This window comes from Carassius gibelio, chromosome A8 (assembly GCF_023724105.1).
Source record: "Carassius gibelio isolate Cgi1373 ecotype wild population from Czech Republic chromosome A8, carGib1.2-hapl.c, whole genome shotgun sequence".
In the NCBI taxonomy this organism is placed as follows: domain Eukaryota; kingdom Metazoa; phylum Chordata; class Actinopteri; order Cypriniformes; family Cyprinidae; genus Carassius; species Carassius gibelio.
The window spans coordinates 10730359-10749169 of NC_068378.1; the positions used below are offsets into that span (position 1 = coordinate 10730359).

The 18811-nt window shown below is 37.3% G+C and overlaps 2 protein-coding genes across 2 annotated transcripts; both read right to left on the minus strand.

Moving 5' to 3' along the window:
- Window positions 1–3173: 3173 nt before the first annotated feature.
- On the minus strand, window positions 3174–7634 carry LOC128018415 (alpha-2B adrenergic receptor). Its single transcript, XM_052603893.1, has one exon. It carries the CDS (start codon window positions 6474–6476, stop codon window positions 4959–4961), a length of 1518 nt encoding a protein of 505 aa, XP_052459853.1. The 5' UTR covers window positions 6477–7634; the 3' UTR covers window positions 3174–4958.
- A 3928-nt stretch (window positions 7635–11562) lies between these two features.
- On the minus strand, window positions 11563–14521 carry LOC128018416 (dual specificity protein phosphatase 2-like). Its single transcript, XM_052603894.1, has 4 exons — window positions 13838–14521; window positions 13214–13344; window positions 12887–13106; window positions 11563–12791 (listed from the first exon to the last, which is right to left on the minus strand). The coding sequence occupies exons 1-4, from the start codon at window positions 14229–14231 to the stop codon at window positions 12541–12543; spliced, it is 996 nt and encodes a 331-aa protein (XP_052459854.1). The 5' UTR covers window positions 14232–14521; the 3' UTR covers window positions 11563–12540.
- Between the last annotated feature and the right edge of the window lie 4290 nt (window positions 14522–18811).

Here is an 18811-nt window from a genome sequence, read left to right on the forward strand (position 1 = left end):
TGTTTTTATATGTTTGTATGAACTGCAATTTTAAATATTTTTGAATAAAATAACCATGAAACCATTTTAAGAAATATTAATAAGTTTATGTTAAACCATACTTTTTTTTCCAGTATTAAATTGATTTAATGAGCTTTTGTCTTTTTTTATTTTACTTCTTTTACTACTGATTTTATGGAACCAGAACATTTTTCAGATAAATTAATAGAACCAAACAAAAATCTGCCCTTTTGCTTGATCTCCTTCACAATTAATTGATTATATATTTTGCATTTTTTTCACATTCAATCAAAACATGAGTTCCTTCCAATCTGTCAAACATTATACAAATCATTCCCATCCCCTTTTTTTGTAATATTTCCTCATTTCTTGAGAAGAACATTTAAATGACAAGAGAATCAATAATAGTAAAAAAATAATAATTAGTAAATAATTAAATAAATAAATAAAAACTCCCTTTTAGCTTTTCTCTCAGATAGTGAAGACACCACTGAGGCTGTCCTAAAAGAGCTATTCTCAGTGGATTATGATCCAGTTGTTAGACATGATGAGATGTGGTACGTGATGAGGCTGTGACTGAACACACTTTGTATTTCCTGTTTGATTTTCTATGCCAAAAACAAAAACAACCCCTCCTCCCATCCATTCCCAGCCATAGTCCTTCAAATCCATGTTTAAATGTACTGCAATAGTTTGCTCACCCAAACACATGAACATTATAGAATTTCCATGGATAAGAATTTGGGTGAGGGGTAAAAGACAAACTGCCTTGCTGTCATATTAGACTCGAGATATCTCCTAAACAAAATATGTTTTAGGATTAGTACAGTGCAAAGTCAGTTACAGGGAGGGTAATAAGGGACCCTTCCTAAGAGGACATTTAACTTGTTGAACTTTTTGAACTTGTCTTCTCTCCACTAAAAATTAAGGACATGAGATATTCTTAACTAATCTGTTGATTTAGAATTAGAACTAACACTTTAATGTCTTTAAACGAGGGAAAATATCTAAAATAAAGCAATTCAAATTACATAATCAAAATATAAATAATAAAGTATAGTTTGAGAGCATATGGGAGCCTTTGACTCAATCACATCATGTTTCTGTTCCTTGTTTAGTGGAGATTTATATGCAGAATCATGGATAAGGAGGCTTCAACCAAAGCAATTAGCACTGATTAACAAACACCTAGCTCACATCAGGCCTGTCTTTAATGGTTTAAAAGTTCAACTGGAAATCAATAGGACTTTTACTTCAGGAACCTTACTATTGCATGACTCTCTAAATTTTCATTGGTCAGTCACATTGTGAGGTCATTTATTCCCTGATAATGATCAGCATCAGTAGGAAAACTGTCTAACATATCACTTATTAATAGAGCTGTGATTTTGTTGTTGTGTTCATCATCTTCCCAGGAAAACTGTACACTGTAATGGATTATTTAATAATAAACAGGTAAAATAAATTATCATTTAAATATTTGTCTTGTTATAAAATGCCTCAAAGCCACTTGCTAGGAACTTTCTAGGAGTTTTGCATTTAGTGAGAAAGTAAAACCAACATAACGTACATCCAGCTGGGTTTTGATAAATAATTCTGGGTTTTGTTTCCACAAACAAAGCTCTAAAATCTTTGGGAAGATTTCTTATGGCTCATATCAGTGGTAAGATTCTGTGACATGACCTTAAAGTTTTACTTCATTGTCCCAACACACATTTAGAATCAGAGACTAAATACAACTCATTCACTTTATTTGGGAAATTGAGAATGGGCTTTGGATGCAATGATGTGTTTGCATGTCTTCTAATAGCTCTCAGAAATAAAGCTACAAAAGCTGTCACTGGGGCGGTACCTTTTCAAAAGGTACATGTTTGTACCTAAAGGGCCCATTTTGGTACCTTAAAGGTACATATTTGTTCTTAAAGTGTACATATTAGAACCTAATAGGAAAAGGTACTGCCCCAGTGACAGCTTTTGTAGCTTTATTTCTAAAAGAGTGTACCCCACACTGCCAGCCTCTTAATCAACCACTAATTAGATTCTTTTGTTCAAAAAGTAGGTTTCAAATTTTCCCAAACTTTTCTATTCCTACATTACAGGACAGACACTGTGTGCCTGAAATGTTTGTTGTTGTTGTTGTTTTCTTATGAATTATGCCAGCAACTATTTTTCATTTTATTTCGTCTAATTAAAAGATGTTGTTAGCAGCCAGCCCGATGCTCTGGGAAATATGTTCATTTCCCTGGAATGACGTTTCTGTATTTGTAGAGGAATGATTTCAGTTCCTCTGTGAGTCAAAGCAAAGCAATCAAAAGTTTGAGGCTCTGCCAGAACATGATTCTTACAGGTAAATGCTTAAGAAAAAGGGTAGGCTACTAATTAATACAAAATTGTTTACACACTTCATACCGAGCCTTCATCAATTATTAAATGCAGCATTTCCTGCAATTACCAGAAATGTATCTCTGTCCCTGTTTGACTTCAGAGTCCGGAGCCTGCCTCTTATCTTGTAGAATACACATAATATATATATATATTTTTTCCATTCCACTATTTTCCACTATAAATGCAGTCTTGATAAAAAAGCAATTAACATTAAAGAAGCTGAACCTGTATTTTAGTGTTAAACAGTCCAGTATTAATCCTAAATCTCATCCCTGCATTGTGTTCAGAAACATAACCATTTCTCATGCAATCATACAATCATGTGAATATATATATATATATATATATTTTAAGATTGGAGGGTGTCAAATTGACCTTAAGGGAAACTAAGATTTTATCCAACCATATCAACATACATAAGCCAAAGCACCAATTAATCTCATATTATAATACTTCAAAACATCTTCCCTTTTGAATACAAATTTCTTCTCTCTATATATTTGGAATTAAATCTGTAAGAATCATACAAATTAATAAAGAAAGTGGGACATACTGTTGTTCAGTGTTGTTCCACATAAACAACAGGGTACTCTTGACAATCTTTCTAGAGTTCTTTTAGAGAAGGAATGTTAAATGCCTGATTTTCATAAAGCCTTGCCATTAGTAAAACCGTCTTCTCTTTGCATAATTTTCAATGTGTCCCAATGACGTGTGCTGGGATAAAAATCTGTTCATCTGCATTAAAAGCACCATAGTTATTCTCTGAAAGCAATGAGTCAGTTGGCACGCACAGCTCAGTGGTTTTATTTTTCAAGAGCAGTGGGAAACCAACAGCATTACACTGAAGAAAGAGGAGTCCAGGAGGCAAAATGGATACAGTTACCAGGATCTCATCAATTGCAAAGCTTATGAGAATGCAGCCTGAATGCAATGTCCTGCCACATACAAAAGTCATACCAGAAAAGTACAGTAGAAGGCTTTTTATATTGTGTTGTAGCTGAAACGATCTCATGATTGTTTTCCCCTTGAAAAAAAAAAAAAAAAAAAAGTGGAATATATATATTAGGGGGAAACAATAAGAAATAGCAGATTAAATAAATACAAAATCATTTACATAACAATAATTTACAGCTCTCCTCTCCTCTAAAACATGTCTTAACTGTCTCAAAATTATTAGTTCAAAAGGACCTGCAATGGAACAATTCTTATGAAATAAACTCTGGTTTAAGAAGATATTAAATGAGTTTAGCAGCATGTAAAAGCATTGGCACGGGAAGTAGCTGAATCATAAGCACTGGCAGATCTGGCAAACCAGTCACATTTATCAAGCACATACATATATAGTTGAACTGGTGCCAGTGGAATCGGGGAGGGATGTGAACTCGCACACCATTACACACAGACAACTTTGCGCAACAACATTCGCACACCCTCTCACACACAGCATACATTTCTAAACATACACGGCAATCAGACACGACGCATACCCATTCACTACATTTCACACACACAAACACACACACACACACACAGGGATCATTAGCAAAAAGACAATGACCAACGAAATAGAAAGCATCACTGCTATCAGCCCTTAGTCCCAAAGTATCACCCTGCTGAATGTTCAGACATTTAGGGTGCAGTAGACCAGTGTACACCAACAAATGATCATTTGTTCTTTTATACAAAGCAAAGTGCTGCACTGAGTCAGAAACAGCACCCCCAGTGAAATCAGGAGGTGTTTGTTTCATCTGATACAGTTACCAAAGTCTAAAGTAAGTTTTGATGAAGCAAAAAGTCTTGTCATAATAAAAATGAAAATGACCTTCGAAAAGAATGCATATCTAAATTTCCTGTAATAAACATTTTTCAATCGTAAAGCCTGCTGCCAACCTGTCCAAGGTGGAAAGAGAAAGAAAGGCTTCCTTCCATGGCAGGTGTTCTGTATTCACAGAGCCTTTCTGTATCACAGAATGCCAGGAATACTTCCCAATGGTCCTACCCTGGAGGTCTGTGACTAGAAGCCTTAATGTTTGATCGGAGAAACTTGCGTCACCTCTTTCCTACACATTGCCCCTGGCAAGGATTTCCACAGGAGCATTTCATGTCTTTGTTCCTCAGAAATGATGCTTTGTAGGCACTGGTTGACCAATCAGCATGGGAAAGCTGTAAGTAAAGATTCGGAATGGTGTACCTCTGAAGTCCTTAGAGAAATCCATTTGTGCAGTGTCCCCAAGTCCTGGCGTTTTTAGAAAGGTGAGATAAGAGAAGGTGTGCAATAGTCCTCATAATTTTCGTTTTGTTTTCAGCTTTGGTTTTTCGTTGTCAGTGAATATTTTTGGATTAGGTCCATTTTATAGCATGTATACCAGGAATCCAGTGCCTGAGGTGGTAACCTGGACCAAAAAAAAAAGTGTCCTCAGTTCATCGGGCTGCACAAAAGGCCCTTCGTTTACATTGCAACAGCACTGTTATTGTGCTTCTTTTAGTCTTTTTCTGAAGCCTGTGTTGTGGATAACTGTTTTTGTTGTTGTTGTTGTTGTTGTTGTCTGAGGAGATGATTCACTTCAGGAGCTTCAGAAGAATGTGCCTTTGATGTTCTTGCAGAGAATCTTTTTGAAGGATCTGCGGAAGTCTTTGTTGAAGATGGTGTAGATGACCGGGTTGAGGCAGCTGTTGCAGTAGCCGATCCAGAAGAAGAACTTAAAGAGCGGATCTGGCAAGGCGCACATCTCTGGGCACACAGCTTGTAGGCTGTACGAGAAGAAGAAAGGGAACCAGCAGATGACAAAGACGCCAATAACCACCGCCAGCACAAAGGTGAAGCGCTTCTCTCGGTTCACCATAGCTTTGCGCCGTGCCGAGTTGGGTGTTCCTTCCTGCTTCGTCTTCCGGGTCACCAATTTGGCCCCTTTGGTGGTGGCGATCATGTCTCTGTATTTCTGGATGGTGGCGGGGGAATGGATGCCGCTGGGTGTCATGCTCGGGGTACAGGGGACCTCTAACCCCCTCCCACCTTGCTCAGTGTCTGAGTCAGAGCTCATGCTCTCTCCGTTATTGTTGTCAGGCTGTTTCATGGTCTTCTTCGCCTTTTTCCCCTCTTTAGGTTTATAAGGAGCCATTTCGGATGAATTTGAAGGAGACGGGGAGGGGCACGATGTGGTCGATGTCAGGGTTGTCAAAGGGGGTCGCAGATGTTTTTTGGAGACTGGGGGGCTCGCCGCCCGCTCGGTGGAGTCCACTTGGGACACAGCCAGAGTCGGAGGCCTGTTTTTTTTCTGCAAGGTAGAGGGCGTTTCATCTCCTCTTCCATTTTGTAGACCCTCCATGTGGACCTTGTGCTGAGGACTTGCGGCATTGGCCGGGACCTCTTTGCGGGGCTCCCCAGGTGGACATCGTGTGCGCTGCTTGGCGATCTGGTAGATCCGCATGTAGACTAAGATCATAATCAGACAAGGAGCAAAGAAGGAACCAATAGTTGAGTACAAGATGTACCAGCGCTCATTGTTGAGCTCACACTGTGGCAGCCCACCTGAAACCCCTTTGTTCTTGTTCATGGAGAGTAGTGGTGGGAAGGAGATGACTGCTGAGATCAGCCACACCACCAAAATGGAACATTTGATGCGTTTGGGCGTCCTCTTTGGGCCGTACGTGACACGTGAGATAGACATGTAGCGGTCTAGACTGATGGCGCACAGGTGTACTATAGAGGAAGTGCAGAACAACACATCCAACGCCAGGTAAATCTCACACCATACAGTGCGGAAATACCAGTAGCCCATCAGTTCATTGGCCAGTGAAAATGGGATGATGAGAGTGGCCACCAAAATGTCTGCAGCTGCAAGGGAGACCAAGAAGAGATTCTGGGGTCCTCTGAGCGAGCGGCTGGTTAAAACAGCGATGATAACCAGAATATTGCCAACAATTGTAAAAATAATCATCAGTGTGATGGCTGTTGCAAAGGCTGCTGTGGCTTCTGGGGTGTACGGAGGGGGTTTTAACATACTCTGGTTACAAATCGGTGAAGATGTGCCTCCAGTGCCACTGATGTTGTGGCCATGCAGACTCGTGCCCGCCAAGCACGCGCTTGCCATGACTGCCACAAGGCAGCAACTGAGAATACACGTGGATTAACCTTCTCTATTATTAATCCAAATGTGGGCAGAATAAATGGAATTATTTCGTTTAGCTGTTTTATCGTTCTTCTTCTTCTTCTAAGAACTTAGTAAAATGTATTTTGTTGAAATTAAAAGATTTTACGTATAATCGAATGAATACATCGCTCACTGCGAAAAGATTCTGTCAGTCATTGTTACGTCACATCTCGTCGAGTGTTGATACATTATTACTTTGCGTCAAATTTGGAATAAACGTTATTGAACAGTTATGGAAACGTGCAATTTAATTTAAAAGACAGCCATGAAAAAGAAAATTAAATGTAAGGAGATTACATCTATTAAATTATGATTTAGGGTTCTGATAAATTATCTTTTATGGTTCTGTCGCTAAATTATCAACTTCTGAACGAAGACAGATTACGTGAAAGGAAAAAAACTAAAACTAAAACAACAAACAAACCAAACGCCCAGTGGGGAAAAAAATGCGAGCAATGGTGTCACAAATAGATTGAACTGGCAATATGAAAAATCTGCGTAATAGTGTGCTTTTATAAATTATATCTATCTGAGTAACAATTATTCAGTTATTACATTTTAAATATTCCAAAATTCAAATTACGAATAAAAACGCTATTAAATCTCACCAAGTGCTTAGAAAACAAATATATTGGAATGCTTAAATCTATGTTACCCAGATGCTCAACCCTCCACGGAGCGCAAGGCTTTAAATATAAATCTCCAGTGAACACGCAGCAGCGCGCGGCGTTGTGCCAGTTTCCCCTCGCAGTTTTCACAAGTTTGCAAAAAGAATTTGAGTGCAACAACTACCCTGGAAAAGGATGGAGTCTGTTATAGTTGTGCCGTTGTTACATTCCTGAGTGGAGAAAGTCGGCTTAATGAGGAATCAGAGGCACGGCAAAATGAGTCGGGTATGTCCAAGCACTAAAAAGAACGATAATGTCTAAAAAACTGTTTGCCATCCGTCTCCCGCCTTGTGTCTCCCGTTTTAGTCACAGTATCTCAGTGAGCAAGCTGAATGCCTCCTGCGTGCCTCGCGCATTACCTCAGTGACAGTTTGAAGTGTCGGTGCAGCTCGCGCGCGCCGCTCTGGCTTCATCTCTACGCAACGCTTCTCCTCAGTAACCCAGTATAAGGGATGTCAGGACGGGCGTCATGAGGCGAACTCTTCCCTCCCACTGAAAAACCTGACCTATCCCAACACTCTAATGTCAAACATAAAACAAATACCGGCGTGTAGTGGATGCAAGTCAAATAACGCATTTTGGAGAATTTAAGAACTCAAAATACTTATCCAAAATGGATAAAAGCAATGATTTTGAATAAAGACATTTACTTAACGAAGATTGCATGATTCATTTTACCATGTGTTCGATTGAGAAGTTTATATTATAGCTAGGTACATATGACCTGAAACTAGACTGTGAAGCATAAAGTATGAAAAATGAAAGTTTTTTTTTTTTTTTTTAGTTAAGGTGCGTAGCTGTTCACAACTGCAGAACAACATTTAATAATTACACTGCTGACTACATCACCAAAAAAAGTATAGCATAGCCTACTGTAAAAGCAACAAATCTATTTGAAACGTTTCAAACTTTAATGACAGACTGAGCTCGTCAAATGAATCGTGACGGTCGAGCGCTTCATTTCGGAAAGATCAAGTGTTTTAATGCGCTCTTCAGATGAAGTGCAACATATACCCAAACGCAATTTAGCGTGTCCATTAGGATCAGAGAATTTCTGGTTCCTGAATCACCCGTATTACCGTCGTGATTTTAGCAAAGAACAAAGGACGTTGTGTCAAAAGGGTCGAACCATTTCCAGTATGCAAAATATATTAAATAAATATTTGCACGAAGCGCTCTTCTGTGGAGTACTGGGCTTTAGAAAAACATTTGCGTATTTTAGATTTGATAGATAGATAGATAGATAGATAGATAGATAGATAGATAGATAGATAGATAGATAGATAGATAGATAGATAGATCAATGGACAAAACCGAATATTTAACCATCATTTTTGTAGGTGTATTTTATTTGGCAGGTGATCCAGCACTCAAGCATTGGTGTATTTTGCCAATGTATTTTCATTTTTTTTATTTATACAAAAGTCAGTTTTTTTCAGCTGCGTTAATGTCAGAATACCACACGATCTTGTGACTCATTCACTGATTTGTGTTTCTTTTGAAACATTCTGTATGATCCAAAATTGTGTTAAGCCTATTCTATAAAGGCTACCTTAGTGAGTTTAGCGCCATATTTCAATGGGTTTTAGTCTTGTTTAATCACATTACAACTGCTCAGCTGACAAAAGTCTATACGTAAATAAATACATAAATTCAGTTGACGAAAACTCCATAAAACTGCGCAACTGTGAAGACAACCTCGTTTCCTTCCGTTTTTAAATTCAGCATGGTGTATAGCCTGATTAAGGCCTATTGACTAAAATGCGTGACTTATTTTTTATCATAGTATTTTTATCCATTCATGTATGCCTTTATAGATCCAGGCACTCCTGAGAATGAAGTTCTCTTTGGAAACTGCATTTACTGTACTTTTTCCCCCCAATAACTTTCAAGCGGGTCATGATGTTCCTTCTGGAGAGAGGTCATTTTCTTCTTAGTAGTGAAAGAGTGATATACGAGATATATGAAACTGTTTAGTTTGCCTGCCTTTGTGAAAAAGAAGTGCACTTAATGGTACTGAATGTATAACTGAAGTGTACTTCAAATCTTAGAAGTGTGTTAAAACAGCTGTACTACAATATAATATTAATGAAATAAAACCTGAAGAGAGATAACTTAGTGTCTTCATGTTTTTAATACGCAAGTATACTTTTAAAAAGTTTGTCATAATGTCAAATTAAAACTTTGACTTTAAAGTGCATTACAAATGTTTATATTAAAAACATATTTCCTTTGCTTTAAATAAGTGCACTTATTTTGATGTGTTGACTCGCACATTCAATTTTAGTTTACCATAAATGCTTGTCTGTCTATCCCAATACAATTTAACCATATCAAAGGCAACAGAAGTAATTATGAAGTTAAATATAAAGATCTAAGTCCTATTATGACAAGCTAAATACATTCAGTATAAATTTAAACTGTAATACATGTGCATTTAATTGCAAATAACATGCAGTCAAGTGTTTGAAAACGTTGTATATAAGTTGGAATTTCTAGAAATATATTATTGCCATTATAAGTATACTAAATGTACCTCTCTTAGGTAGGGGATACCTGGCCATTTTGAGATTGTTATTAAAATAATAATAATTATATATATATATAGCCTATGACTTGCATATAAAATATATTAAAGACCAATCATGTCAGAAAATAAAGTTCTTTTAAAAAAGAGTTGGAGGGAGATTCTGAATGTTTCTCTGTTCTGCTGTTAATTCTGCGGTTTCTAATGGCAATGCAAGCAGTAGCTGCATAATGAACAGCTTTTAAGGACAGTCATTTGAAGCAAACTTGATTCCCAAACAAAAGTAAACCCGCTGTAAGGATAATTTTAATTACATGTTTAGGTATTCAAAAGTGAATTAACAAACAAACAACAACAACAACAACAAAGAGACAGAAATTGCTGTGGTCTGAATAATAGTGTCAAATGAAAAGTTTGAATATGAGACAGTTACTGTGTAGGAGCTTTAACAGCCTAAATATGTAAGCTACTGGGTAAAATATAATTCAGAAATATTGCCAGGCCCTCATTGGAACTGACACAAAATGAAACAGATCCAATTTACAGCTGTGCGAGTAAGCAAATAAGTTCAAATGTTTGCTAGATAGCTTCACACCAGAGCTGTTAGTTTCAGATAACGTTCTGAGTTTTGCTGGAGATGTGAGAGAGTTTGTTCATGACCATATCAGCTCTGCCATCACAGGATCTGCCTCACATGGGCAACCACAATCTGTTTCACCCTAAGTGCTTCGAACCTCCATCAGAGTTGGTCAGAAAGCTAAACCCATAAGTGTTTTCCATGGCCACGCTCACAATGAAGGAGTTGTAGATGCTGATGGCTGTAGGCAGCAACGACCTTGTGTAACACAGTCCTTGATTGTTGATCTCTGATTTGCTGATGAATCCCACACAACACTCCAAAGTTATAAAACAAAAACTGTATTTGTTGCTTTACTTCTTCACTGGTATTTGCTCACCTTCAACGCATTCAGCAATCACAGAGATGCTTGGGAATTAAATCATCATCATTATCATCATCATCATCATAAATCGTGTTCGTTAGAGACCTGCTCATACTCAGGTTAATAGTCTAATACTGCCACTTTGTGGTCTACTGTATTTATGCTTTGACATGCGCAGTCAGCTCCTTTGACTTCGCCAGCAGATGGTGCTGTGGTAAAAGATTTCAGCTGCTTATATCATGTACGTAGGACAGTTGTGTGATTACCACAGCGATGAGCAAGAGAAGATAAATGTGTGCCAATGACTATTGCAACAATAACTAAGAAATTAGCAATGTTATCTGTTTATGACACCCCTGCAGCTCTGATCTCTTTAATATTGCAACACTAACTTGCAAACGTTTGACGCAACTGATATTTTTTACGTAACTGAAACCTTTTAGTCACAACACACTGAAGATCACTGTTTCAAGTAAATGCTATTTTTTTAATCTTTCTATTCTTCAAAAAATGTTTTCAACGTTGATATTAATAAGAAATCTTTTTTGAACACCAAATCATCAAAATGTTATGCATACTGATTTTGAAGGACCATGTGGCACTGAAGAAATAGTAATGACTGCTGAAAATACAGCTTTAGATATTAAATTAAAGTTATTTCCTGATCAAATAAATGCAGCCTTGGTGAGCATAATAAACTTCTTTCAAAAACCTAAAATAAATATAATATTATAATTGAATATAACTGTGGCCACATTCTCATATTAAGTGTAATTACTTGGGCTTTAATTCTCATATGGAGGGGGGCCCACAATGAAGTTTAAGCCCTGGGGGCTCTTAGGACCATAAGGTTTCTGAAAAACATGATAATAATAAGACAAATACATTCATTTCTGTATTAAACAAATTAATCAATTTATTTACATACTGAAATAAGTCAACCACATAGCTTACAAAAGATATTATTATCAAAACAATTGCAATTTAAAGTGCATTTCTTGAATGAAAATATATAAATAACTATTTACAAAAAGAAAGGAAATAAAATAACACTTTATAAAAAAAAATAATAAAATAAATTACAAAAAGGCTTCAGTGCCTGTTATCTATCGCAACAATTAAACTTACTTTTAAAATGACCTAAGATCACAGTTTGTCAGGTCTTTGCCCTTTTAAACTTGCTCGAGGCTGACAATTAGACAGTAACTTCATGGAAAATCTTGACATTTACCAAAGCGAAGACTAACCACACGTCACAGCCTTATATGGTCACAACATCAGTCACCGCAGTCAAACGGAACATCGACTGATGCAACATTGTTCACAGTATGACAATCTGTGCACATACATCCTAAACATATATTACTGTTGAAGCTAAAATGAAAACAAAATACTCTTTTAGCCTACATTACTACCCATCTTTGCATGACAGAAGTTGTTTGTCTGTTTCATCGAAACTCATACACAAGTTATCTTGGGTCAGTAGTACAGTGTCAAAATGACAAATGTCAAAATTTTCCATGAGGGCTATTGGGTGTAGCAGTGTGTCAGCGATGCCGCTGTTGTCTAGAAACACAGGAAGGCATTTATCTATGTATAGTTTGTATTGCCATAAACAATCAAGAACTGGTAGTCAGTTGATGCCATCTAAAACGTTACCCAAACAAGTCGAGTTATTTCATGGTGTAGTTCAAAGGGTGAGATGCCTCATTTGATCCCCTTATTAAATGTCTCATGTCTCTCTGTTTGTACAGCCATAGATAGCATCAAACTAAAACTCTCTGAAAGCACCTTTGCAGATCTGCCCCAGTCTTTGAAGTCAAAGCTGTGGCCAGTAGATCTGTTTTCTGAAAGTTAGTGCGGCCAGTTTAAAATGTGCCACTATTCTCTCTGTTTATTACAGAATAGGGGCACAAAACGTCCGTCTCGAACTGAAGAAGTTGGCCCATGAAAGCTAGGTTTGGTGAGATGACTTGTCTGCGGCGTTTTACGAAGTCAAAGGCCTCGTCCAGACTGACACGTCGGGCGTGAATGAGGTACGCCAGGCAGATGGTGGCTGACCGGGAGATTCCTGCTTGACAGTGGACCAGCACTCGACCACCACTCTCTTTTATCGAATCTGCAGATGCAGCGGAGGTGAGCATTAGTTTTTATGTCATTATTATATTTCTGAAGAATCAAGACACGTCTTTTTGTCGATACCACAGGACTTACCGATGAAGTGGATGGCCTCTGGAAAGAGGACGCGTATGTCTGCGGCCAGGCTGTCCTCCACCTTCAGAGTTTTGTACTGAAGTTCCTCCTCGAACAGGTTGGGACAGGAAGAGGATACATTGAGCACAGCGGTGATCCCGCATCGCTCCAGAGTCTCCCGTCTGGATGAGTGATGTGCGCTGCCCAGAAAGAGGAAAGGGAGGATTTCGACTGGACCACCCTAGAAATCACAAAAGAACAAAAGTCAATGAGACACTGTGCATTCAAAAGACATTGTGATTTAAATTGAGATAATTCATTATGATTTCAAGATTTCTAATAGCCAACCTGATCATAGAGAGGAGTCTTTCTTCCGGAAACAATGGGCTCTGAATCGCTGAGAGCAGGATGATTTGAGCACATGACAGTAGGGCTTAAGCAGAGCTCTGGATAATGTGCGAAGAACCCGTCAAATCCACCTAGAAATGGACAAAGAAAACATTTTGGTGTTAATTCTGTGCGTTTTGTTATGTCATTGTATGTGTGTGTGTGTGTGTGTGTTTGTGTGTGTGTGTGTGCATGCATGTATATGTTTCCTGAAAAAACATTTTAACAGTTTATAAAGCAAAGTTGCTTATGCAGTTTGCAAATATGTTACATTTTTCAACAGATAAATACAGCACTATAGAATCTAATTAAATTCGTCGAAATAGAAGACCATATAGTATGTCTGAGTCATGTGAGTCATGTCAAATCATATTATTCCAAAACAAATCAGATGTAACCACATGAGTGTTTTGTTGTTTACCTGCCATTTTTACAGTGAAATGTGTGTGTGTATCTTTAAACGTAGCTAATTTATATGTTTTACACCAATTTTACAGTGATAAAATATAGCAGTTTAACTGAATTGCAGTAGCTATTCCCCAAAAAAAAAAAAACACGGACAACATATAGTTCTGTGACGTTTACCTTGTAGGAAGCAGATGTGCGTCGAGGCAGACTGGACCTCTGACTGAAGGGCGCTGAGGAGGAGACTGGCCAGACTCTCGCTCTTCAGATCTCGGACCGAGCGACTGTTGTCATCCAGCACCACCACCGGAGAGAAGTCCCCGTTCCGCAGCTGGGCCAGGAGCGACTTATCGGCCACCAGCCACTCCAGACACACCACGGAGCTCTTGGACCTCCGTCTCAGCATGGAATTCCAGTTGACGTTGCGGGACTCGAGGATGTGCGCTCGGGAGAAGGCGAGGAACGGCCGGCAGTCCAACACGATGCATCCCCCAGACGCGAAGAGCTCAGTGGGAGTCCGCAAAATATGAACTAACTCACTACTTGAGATCTCGAGAGGGTCGCCGATACCCATGACCTCTCTAGACAAACAACACTCGTGAGGAGAAACGGATATTCTTCACAGCATCCACGACAGCGCGTGCAGTGTATGGGAACGAACCTGTTAGTCCACTAGAAATTAAGAACTATTAACAATAATACAACTAGATGACACAATATTATTTGGTCCGTATTGACCTGGTTTGTTTTCACAGTATTTTTATTTTTTAAAGAAAATCGATTTTTTTATATATATAATCGTTCCCTGTATTTCGTCAAAGCTTAGTTGTAAAGTCTTTTATTTGTCAGTAGATGTGCTTCTACAGTACAGGCGGGGTTGGAAACAGTATTTGTATCGCTTCTCCTCCGCCACAGCCACGCCTTCGTTTTCCACATAAGGAACAGACGTCACGCACGGAAGCACCATATATGGCCCGTTGACTAAGAACGACATTCCATATATGGCTCTTTACGCTCTCACCTCTTCTCCCACCGGCACGTGGTCGTTGGGGTTACCCGTGTTTTTTTATTTTGTGACGTTAGTTTAAGCAGTACCATAGAGCTGTAAAACCACAGCACACACACGCACACACGTGAAGTGTAGAATACGGTCTATTATGAGACCATTGTGGTTGGCCTGAGGGCCTCGGGCAAGATCACAACGTTAAATCAGGAACATCAAAACCACGCGCTGAAGGCGATGATGCATTTTCATGCTTGGCCGTACCATGTAATTTAGTGTGGGTAAAATACACCGCTCTGCAACTTTCCATAGGTGTAGCATACAGTTTCAGTGGGTGATGCAAGCTGTCAGCAGAGAATAACTGCTAAAATGACAAATAGACCCAATAGATGCTGAGAAAAAAACTAAACACACAAACAATGCAGATGTAGCCTACTTATTGCTGCAATACAATTTGTATAGGCTACAATATAAATGTTTTGCAAACAAAGAAAAATAGAAATGAAGATATCTGTCAAGTTTCTAATAACTTCAGAAAATAATAAAGAACAGTGGTCAGATTAAAATAATATATTATTATTTTATTGTTTTATTGAACATAATGCATTCCAAAGTACATAAAAAATTTCACATTGTCGATTTGATCAAAAAAATCTTAGGGGGCAGATTATTGTATATGTAATATGTTAATGTAATATGTCACAATTTTAGTCATTTTATTTAGCAATAGGCCTATCTGGTGTCTCTGAGACCCCAAATAAGTAATGCGATATTGAAAAGAGGTACTCAAATAGAAATTTTGATTAGAATCAACTCTCATGAGATTAGGAAATGTACCATGACATCATCAACCCGATGTATTGTGTGATATTTGTGTGATATATGTATTTCACATCACTGTAAACAAAAAAAAACAAACAAATATATATATATATATATATATATATATATATATATATATATATATATATATATATATATATATATATATATATATATATATATATATATATATATTGCAGGTTTATGCAGAAAACATATATACTATATAATTAGCTCCCTAGTAATTTAACAAATTTGAAAAGTTTACGCTAAAATCAATTCTATATGTGACTGGACAAACGCAAAGACAAACAGATCAATTTCAAATGTACATCTATTTTTAACCCCTAAGAGCAAACAGCACAGTTGCAGATATTAAGGAGCAGGTTGTTCTCTGGATGCTTAAATGACTTTAAAAGCACAACCTCCCACGCATGCACCTCATTGTGCTTGTCCAGGACTCAGTGTCTAGCCAGCTCATTCTCCATACACGTCCACACAGAAGCACTATAAAGGAGGGTTTGTACTTGTGAATGGAACAATCTGCAGTGGAGAAATAGGCCATGTGGTATAAAGTGGAAAAAAAAACATGAACTCTGAATACAGGATTATGTGTGGAATTAAATGGCCCAAGGGGCTGGATAATGTTTAACAGCAGTCTGTAATCTGAGGTTGCATTCTCAATCTCTCTGTCCCAATCACATCTTATTTCTCTTTCTCTGCACTTTTCCCTCTTTTTTGGCTCTGCAGCTTTTCAGACTAATATCATTAGTTTTGAATGCAATGTATTTGCTATTCATTGTTTTGACCTCTCCACACCTTCATCTCTCTATGTTTGAATGCTCCTTTTCAATATAAAATATATTTTGAAATCATTTTTAATCACACACTGCCAGAATTTTACAAGATTCAAGATAACAATGATTTTTTTTTTTAAATATAATAAAATGCTTTATTCAGAATTTGCCAGTGAACTCAATGCAGACTAGGATATTTTCTGCCATTACATGAGAAACTGTTGTAAATACAATAAATAATAGTCATGTTGTGCTGCAGTGTGGGATAATAGTTTAAGTAATGTCATTAGTGTTCACTTTGGCTGGGATCTTGGACCTTTTTACAATTGAATTCAGTTTCTCCTAGCAAGAACACAGTTGGTTATTATGTAGCAAAAATTACACAAGTTTATTCATTTGCATTTTTACGTTTGCAATTTGTACCTAATGACCTGACTCACATTATGTTCTTCCAGGTTAAGGACAAATTCATCACAACACAGATACTTAAGTAATTGACTATGAAGTCTGATCATAACTGATGTTTTTGACTTCAAACCGTTGCTTCTGACTATGTGTAGTTATATGTAGCTATATGTCATTTTTGGGTGAACCAAACCTTTATGGGTGGTTGGGGATTTTTGGTGAGCTGAGTCAGGTGAACTATTAGTCTGACTCATCAACCGGGACTGCAACTTAACATCGGTTACTGCAGTCAAAAAAAATAATTTTAATCGTACGTCAGAAAAATAAAAAAAATAAAAATGCAATTAAGTCATGCTTGGAAGTCTAACACCACACAACTGCAGTTAATGTGTGAATAAATACGTCATTAATAAAACATAGATGCAGATAGTTATTTGACCACAGTCATTTGCTGCTTTTGTTCACATTGCCGTCACAGTATGAAGTCAGCATTTATTGTAATCAATTGTAGGACCACCACTTTAAAAATAACTGTGAAAGTACAGCAACTTGTAGGCAGGAATAAACTATAGATTTAAATAAAAGTACAGAAACTAGTAACCAAAACTTAAAGGAAGGTAGAAACTAATAGCCAGTAATAAAACAGACATAAAAAAAAAGTTCACCCACATTTATTTCTGTACAGTGTGGAACGTCCCCCACGTCTGAGCTCACTTTTAATTAATTTGAAATGACAACAACAAACATTACTACTAAAATGTGTGAGGATGTGCGTGTGTCTGAGTCACATATCTGAAAATGGAAATGCTGCTTCCTCATTTATGATTGATACATCCTATCAAATATGATACATCACAAGAATACAGACTGCTATTGCTCAAAAACACCCCCATCTGAAAACTAAAAACGCCTTGTGGTCAATCTAACCAACATGACCTAAAATGACATCATTATGCCTCATGCTGAAAAGAGAGATTATTCTTAACTCTCATGTTCAGTTGCAATTGACTTGAATGTTTTTATATGTGGGGTGTCAGAACATTTCTGTGGTGTGCGTGTATCTCATAATATTAATTTAGATATTTAAGTCTTTGTTTTATTTTTCCTCCGACCTCATTAAAGGTGGCAGATATTATCGATGTTTATCATGTGACTGGTATCAGTTTGACTAATTCTGTTTCAGCTAAACTGACACAACTAAAAATAAAAAATAAACCACTAATGATCAGCTAAGAAATTAAAATAAACAGATGGCAGGAGTGTATATCTACACCTTTTTTAATAATTTTAGTATTGATTGCTTTCCAGGTTCCACGAGACCCCAAACTCAAGTAATGATATAATAGGTATAGTAATGATATAATATATAATGTCGTTAATATCATTAGTTTTGAATGCAATGTATTTGCTATTCATTGTTTTGACCTCTCCACACCTTCATCAATATAAAATATATTACGGAATCATTTTTAATCACACACTGCCAGAATTTTACAAGATTCAAGATAACAATGATTTTTTAAAATATAATAAAATGCTTTATTCAGAATTTGGCAGTGAAATCAATGCAGACTAGGATATTTTCTGCCATTACATGAGAAACTGTTGTAAATACAATAAATAGTCATATTGTGCTGCAGTGTGGGATAATTTAATCACACTTTAATCACACACTGCCAATTAGAAATGTTGAGATTAAGATTAAGAAATATTGTATCATGATATATCAACTTGATACATGGTATATTTTTTACTGAGCTGTTACAATAGTTCTCTGAAATCAGAACATGGAGGTTAAAATGTTGAGAAACCTTTTGAATCATTGCATTGATTGACATTATTTCTGCACAGTATTTCAAAATATTGTAAAATTTCGGTTGATGGTTAAGAATAAAAACTTGTACGTGTTCAACTCAGCCTAAAATTGCAAAGCAAAACTAAAACCACTGTTGTTAAAGGAAGAGGAGGAGGATCCTCCCATGCACTGTTTGTCTTTCTCTGAATGTGTGTATAAAGAGCAGCTGAGTTCAGCTCCGTCCTCTTCTCTCCTCCACTCCCTCAGTCTTGAATTTCCCTTCATTCACTCTGTCTCTCCCCCGTCTTTTTCCCCGACAATTTCTCCCACAG

Coding starts and splice junctions, on each gene's coding strand:
- LOC128018415 (XM_052603893.1), bottom strand. CDS start 6,476: ATGGCAAGCGCGTGCTTGGCGGGCACGAGTCTGCATGGCCACAACATC.
- LOC128018416 (XM_052603894.1), bottom strand. CDS start 14,231: ATGGGTATCGGCGACCCTCTCGAGATCTCAAGTAGTGAGTTAGTTCAT. Junction 13,345..13,837: donor GCACATCTGCTTCCTACAAG/GTAAACGTCACA, acceptor GTCCATTTCTAG/GTGGATTTGACGGGTTCTTC. Junction 12,792..12,886: donor AGAGGCCATCCACTTCATCG/GTAAGTCCTGTG, acceptor CTGCATCTGCAG/ATTCGATAAAAGAGAGTGGT.